The sequence below is a fragment of the Temnothorax curvispinosus genome, unplaced genomic scaffold, assembly GCF_003070985.1.
Source record: "Temnothorax curvispinosus isolate PA1 unplaced genomic scaffold, ASM307098v1 QBEX01014926.1, whole genome shotgun sequence".
Lineage (NCBI taxonomy): Eukaryota > Metazoa > Arthropoda > Insecta > Hymenoptera > Formicidae > Temnothorax > Temnothorax curvispinosus.
In genome coordinates, this window is record NW_020224706.1 from 1 (window position 1) to 6,013 (window position 6,013).

The 6,013-nt window shown below is 38.4% G+C and overlaps 1 protein-coding gene across 2 annotated transcripts; it reads left to right on the forward strand.

Annotated features, from left to right (window-relative positions):
- Window positions 1-3,376: 3,376 nt before the first annotated feature.
- LOC112465144 (putative nuclease HARBI1) lies at window positions 3,377-4,855 on the forward strand. 2 transcript variants are annotated; one of them, XM_025032552.1, is made up of 4 exons: window positions 3,377-3,701; window positions 3,801-3,901; window positions 3,970-4,242; window positions 4,323-4,855. In XM_025032552.1, exons 1-4 carry the CDS (start codon window positions 3,602-3,604, stop codon window positions 4,824-4,826), a joined length of 978 nt encoding a protein of 325 aa, XP_024888320.1. In that variant the 5' UTR covers window positions 3,377-3,601; the 3' UTR covers window positions 4,827-4,855. The 2 variants fall into 2 exon arrangements, with proteins under 2 accessions (XP_024888320.1, XP_024888319.1); XM_025032551.1 differs by having other exon boundaries at window positions 3,377-3,901.
- Window positions 4,856-6,013: the final 1,158 nt, after the last annotated feature.

A 6,013-nucleotide genomic window follows, 5' to 3' on the forward strand; every position in this document is an offset into this window, starting at 1 on the left:
AGGCAGATACAGAGAAAGTTAAGAAAGATAGCAAGGGAAAAAAGGGAAGCAGGAAAATGGGTAACGGTCGGTTACCAAAAAATATGGGAGGATAATAAGGAATGGAGATGGAACAAAAACAAAGAAGCGCTAGAAGAAAGGGATCACTTTCGCAGATAAGAAAGAAAAGAAGAAGGATAAAGAAGGGTTAAGCATGATGAACGAGAGAAGGAGGGAAGAGATACAAGAAAGAAGACAGGAAAGGTCCAAGGAGATAGAAGAAAGGCGGAACACACCAGAAGAAACCAGAAAGGACGAAGAAAGTATAAAGGAGGTAGATGAGGAAAATATTAGAGGAAACAGAATAAGGGAAGTCGAGGGACAAGAGAAAAGATATATAGGAGAAGAGGAAAGAAACGACGGGGAGAGTGAAGAGACGTGGAAAGTGGCCTTTTGGAACGTAGCTGGTTTAACAAACAAGGATAAGGACTTCTGGGAAGGGATAAAAGAATGGGATGTGATTGTGATGATGGAGACTTGGACTGATGAGAAAGGATGGGAGAAGGTGAAGGAGAAGCTACCGAGAGAATATAGATGGAGAGTACAGATAGCAGCCAGGAGGAACAAGAAAGGCAGAGCGTGCGGAGGCATGTTGCTAGGAATAAGGAAAAGCATAGAAGAGATAAAGGAAAGAAGGGAGACGGAGGAAGAAGGAAAAATCGAAGGTAAGATAAGAATAGGAGAGGAAGTATGGAGAATAATAGGAATCTATGTAAACAACAATATAGACGAGAAACTAGAAGGTCTGAAGGAAAGGACGGAGGAGGGGGAAAAAGGAGTAAGGACCATAATAGGAGGTGACTTTAACGCGAGAACGGGAGAGGAAGGAGGATGGGAAGAGGAAATCGAGCGTAGAGAGGAAAGAGGGAGGAAGTCTAAAGATAAGAAGATAAATAAAGAAGGCAGAAAGTTACTGGAGTTTATCGAGGAGAGAGGATGTATGATATTAAATGGAGGCACGAAGGGGGACGAGGAGGGAGAATATACATACACAGGGGAAAGAGGTGAGACAGTCATAGATTACATAATAAAGGACGAGGAGGTTAGAGAAAAGGTGGAAAGACTGGAAGTAGGAGAAAGGATAGATTCGGACCATCACCCATTAATACTATGGGTGAGAGCAAGCTCGAAAAGAAGGCAAAGGAGGAGAGGAGCGGAAAAAATGAGAAGAAGGGGAGTATGGAATGATGAAAGTAAGACGCAATTTAGGGAGAAGTTAGGCACGATTGGAGGAAAAAGAGACCTGCAAGAGGAAATATAGGAAGAAACAAGGAAGATAAGAAGAGTGATTGAGGAGAACGAGGATAAGAGTGAAAGAGAGGCTATCAAGAACAAAAGAGGGTGGTGGGACGAGGAATGTACGGAGAGCAAGAGGGAAGTGAGGAGAGAACTAAGGAAATGGAGAAAAGGGAAAAGAGAGGCAGAAAGATACAGAGAAAGAAGGAAAAAATATAGGGAAATGTGTGATAGAAAGAAGAAGGAGAAGAAAGAAAGAATGATTAGAGAGATTGGAGAAGCAAAAACGGAGGGAAAGGTATGGGAGTTGATAGGCAGAGTAAGGAAGAGAAGAAGAAGGGTGAATGAAGAGATAAAACCGGAAGAGTGGAAGGAGTATTTCATGGATCTGATGGGTGGAGTGGAGAACAGAGTGGTAAAGGGAGAGGGAGACAGAAGTAGACAGGAGGAAGAAGAGATAGGATTAGAAAAGATAAGAAACGTAATAAAGAAACTAAAGACGGGAAAAGCAATAGGCAATGACGGAATACCTAATGAGGCATGGAAGTACGGGGGAGAAGAAATGGTGAAATGGATATGGGAGGTATGCAAACGTGTCCGGAGAGGTGAAGGCTGGCCGGAACAATGGAAGGAAGGGGAGATAATCCCATTAGTTAAAAAAGGAGAAGGGAGAGAGGTGAAAGACTATAGAGGAATAACCATCATGTCTTTGATGTACAAAATCTACACGGCGATACTGGCGGAAAGAATAAGAGAAGAAGTAGAAGCGAAGAAATTGATTCCCGATAATCAAACGGGATTCAAGAAAGGAATGGGAACGATGGATCAAATATTCGCTTTGAACTACCTGGTGAACAGACAAATAGGAAAAGAGAAAGGAAAGATGACGGTGTTTTTTGTGGATCTGAAGGCGGCCTTTGACTCAGTGGACAAAAGAGTATTAATCAAGGCAATGAGAGAAAGAGGAGTGAGACAAGGATTGATAGACAGAGTAGATGAAGTACTGAGGGAAACAAAGAGCAGAGTAGGGAAAGGAGGAGAGAGTGGTAGTCAATTTTGGACGGCGAAAGGCCTGAGACAGGGATGCCCACTAAGCCCAATATTATTCAACCTATTAATCGCAGACATAGAGGAGTATATAAAAAAAGGCGGATGGGGAGGAGTGAAATTAAGAGGTGAGAAAATATACACGCTAATGTATGCAGATGATATTGCACTGCTGGCAGAGGAGGAGCAGGATATGAGATCAATGATAAGCAGGTTAGAAGGATATCTAGACAGAAAAGGGTTAACTCTGAGTATAGAGAAGTCAAAGATAATGAGATTCAGAAAGGGAGGAGGAAAGAAGAAGTACGACTGGAGGTGGAAGGGAAAAAAATTAGAAGAGGTTAAAGAATTCAAGTATTTAGGGTATACGATGAAGGAGAATAGAGGACAGAAGGCGCATATCAGAGAGAGAAGAAGGAAGGCAGCAAGAGTAATGAGGGAAGTGTGGGGGATAGGGAAGAGGATGTGGAAAAAGGACTGCAAAAAAAGGATCTGGCTATACGACACACTGATATGGACAGTGATGGGATACGGGACAGAAGTATGGGGATGGAAGGAGAGGAGGGAGGTAGAAGGTATTCACGAGAGATATCTTAGATGGGTACTTGGAGTAAACTGGAGGACGCCGGGATATATGGTCAGAGACGAGCTAGAAAGAGAGAAGATAAGAAGTAGAGCAAGCAAGAGAGCATGGAAATTTGAAAGAAAATTGGAAGAAGGTAGAGGAGGAGAGATAGCGAGAAAGTGTCTGGAAGAAATGAAAGAGAGATGGAAGAGAGGAAAGGTAATAGGGAGATGGGAGCAGGAGAGAAAAGATTACTTGGAAGGAATCGGAGTAGAAATGGAAGGAGGAGAGGAGCTGGAGGAGGAGGAGTTGGAAAAGAAGGAGAAAGATAAGGAGAGACAAGAAAGGATGGAAAAGATCGTAGGATCGAAGTACAACAGATGGTATAAGAGCATAAGAAAGGACGGGATCCCGGACTATCTAAAGAAGGGATGGGAGGAAGCAAGATGGAGCAGGATTGCAAGATTTATGCCCGTATTCATAGTCCTTCCTTGAGGAATGAGGATTCCTTGTTCCTTATTCTACATTTCATAAACCTTCCTTGACCGAACAAGGAGTCTTATTGGCTCCCTTATCTCAAGGCAGGTCACGAGCTTCCTTGAGGCGGCGACTGCAACCTTATTATCAGAAGATTCGATAATATAACCTACAAAAGTGTCTGCATTTTACGGAGTACTGTCATTACGGAGTGCTACAGTATATATTGCAATTAAAATGGATAATGAATTTTTAAACGATTCAGATTCAGATGATGGATTTGAAGATGAAAATGTGGAAAATGATATTCGGTGGCGTTTGCCAAAAAGATATATTCGTGAGTGGGAAAATCCTATTGAGTTTTACGAAGATGGGCCTTTCAAAAAACGCTATAGATTCAGTAAAAAAGCTGTAATTGATATTCTGTTACCACTAGTAAACGAACAGCTACAGCGAAATGATAACCGCGGGCTGCCGATTTCTCCAATAATGCAACTTTTAATAACTTTGCGATTTTATGCAACAAGTAGCTTTCAAGTACGTATATAAATTTTGCCTTATACTTGTGAAATCTTTCTTATATTTTTGATGTACTTTTTATTCAGATTGTTAACGGAGATATTAGAGGAGTCAGTCAAGCATCGGTATCATGTATTGTTGCACGAGTATCAACAATTTTAGCATCTCATTTAAAACAGTACATAAACTTTTCAACACAACAGCGGCAAAGGCAAAATACTAATAGATTTTATGAGGTAGCGAATTTTCCACGTATAATAGGATGTATCGATTGCACTCATATACGTATTGCCAATCCTGGAGGAAATAATGGGGAAATATTTCGGAATCGAAAAGGATGGTTTTCGTTGAATGTGCAAGTATGTTGTTTAATTGCCATTTTTAGTAGAAAAGAAACCAGGACAAAGTGAATTAAAATATTTATTGTATGTAATTATAGGTTGTATGTGGGCCTCAAAGAGAAATTTTAGATATTGTTGTGAGACATCCTGGTTCAGCTCACGATGCTGTAATTTTTGATCGAAGTAGTGTTCGATGTCGTTTCGAATTGGGATATCTCGACGGAATTTTACTTGGAGATAGTGGATACGCATGTCGAAAATATTTACTGACTCCTGTATTGAGGCCTGATAACAATGCAGAAATTAGGTATAACAATGCACATAAGAAGACCAGAGTTATCATCGAACAACTATTCGGAGTTTGGAAGCGCCGCTTTCCATGCTTATATTATGGTTTAAGAACAAAACTAAGTACATCGGTTGCAATTATTTGTGCTACTGCTGTTTTGCATAATATATGTATTTACCATGGATTCGAGGAAATTGAACAAGAACATAATGAACAAGAACAGAATGAAGTATTCGAGGCTGTTTTCAATCGAGAAGAAGATGGCATTGGACTTACATATAGAAGAGCTTTTATACTAAGGCATTTTTCGTAGAATATATGTGTGTTATTTTGAAAATGTAAATGCTGTATAATCTGTAAAATAAAAAAATTTGTAAAACAAAAAGGTAGACATTTAACACTAATTAAATAACATTATTTAACACTTTAATGACACACAATTATATTACATAAAAATACTCTTTATTATTGGAAAATGTAATACAACTGCGTACAAAATTACTGTTATTAACAAAAAGCCATTGAAAGTAAAATAATAGGAGTGAATCTAAAAGATAAGGTTGAAGCTTGGGAAAGGGTTGCTGTGAAATATCGCATGCGAGGTTTACCACTTCGCACCAGCAAACAATTAAAAAAATTCTGGGATAATATGAAACAAAAGTTTATAATAATGAATGCAGATAAAATGGCTAAGCTAGCTGTTTACCTTATTACTCTGTTAACACATATTAATAAAACTATTTAATTCTATATCAACATATCTTTGAACACATTATGAAAGACAGATAGAAAAAGAACATATATAGCACCAAACATATTCTTTGGTATTCTTTGGTTTATATGACTTATACGATATACGTATAAAATCAATGTACATATATTATAATAAAATAGAATATATACGATCTTATAAGAAGCTTTCACAGCGGGTATTATCAACAAATATCTTAAATTATAGTGCCATGAGGACTGAGGATTCGGACTGCATTTGTACTTTCTCTTCAGTCATTGAAAGCTTGAGCAATGCGATTTTGACTTCCGTTTCAGCAACTTTCATTTTCATTGAATGAAGTTCCCGCTGCTGTTCGATTGCTTCGCGAAGCTTTATCAATCTCAATTCTTTTTCATCGTTTATATTTTGAAAATTTTTTTGAATTTTGGATGCTGGGATTTGGTTCTTTTTCATGCCACTCGTAGCAATTTTGTTTACATTGAACTTGGAAGTAGCACTACTACTACTACTGCACTTGGAATATTGGCCTGTTGAATTTTCTCCATGTTGAGCTACTTGTGGAGGAACATTTTCCCCATCACTTGCTATTGATATCGAATCTTCATCCTCGCTACTTATTAATTGCCTTTTTAAGTTACTTTTTATATGGTCTGAAAAGAGATAAGTACAAACGAATTAGATTGACAAACACCATATAAATTTAAAACATTATTATTTTATGAGATAAATAAATAAATAAAAATAAGAAATAAATACAAAAATATATC

What these genes read in the sequence shown, in the direction of transcription:
- LOC112465144 (XM_025032551.1), top strand. Translation starts at nt 3,602, where the DNA reads ATGGATAATGAATTTTTAAACGATTCAGATTCAGATGATGGATTTGAA. An exon ending in ATGCAACAAGTAGCTTTCAA is followed by an intron (nt 3,902 to 3,969) that starts GTACGTATATAA and finishes CTTTTTATTCAG; the next exon opens with ATTGTTAACGGAGATATTAG. An exon ending in GGTTTTCGTTGAATGTGCAA is followed by an intron (nt 4,243 to 4,322) that starts GTATGTTGTTTA and finishes ATGTAATTATAG; the next exon opens with GTTGTATGTGGGCCTCAAAG.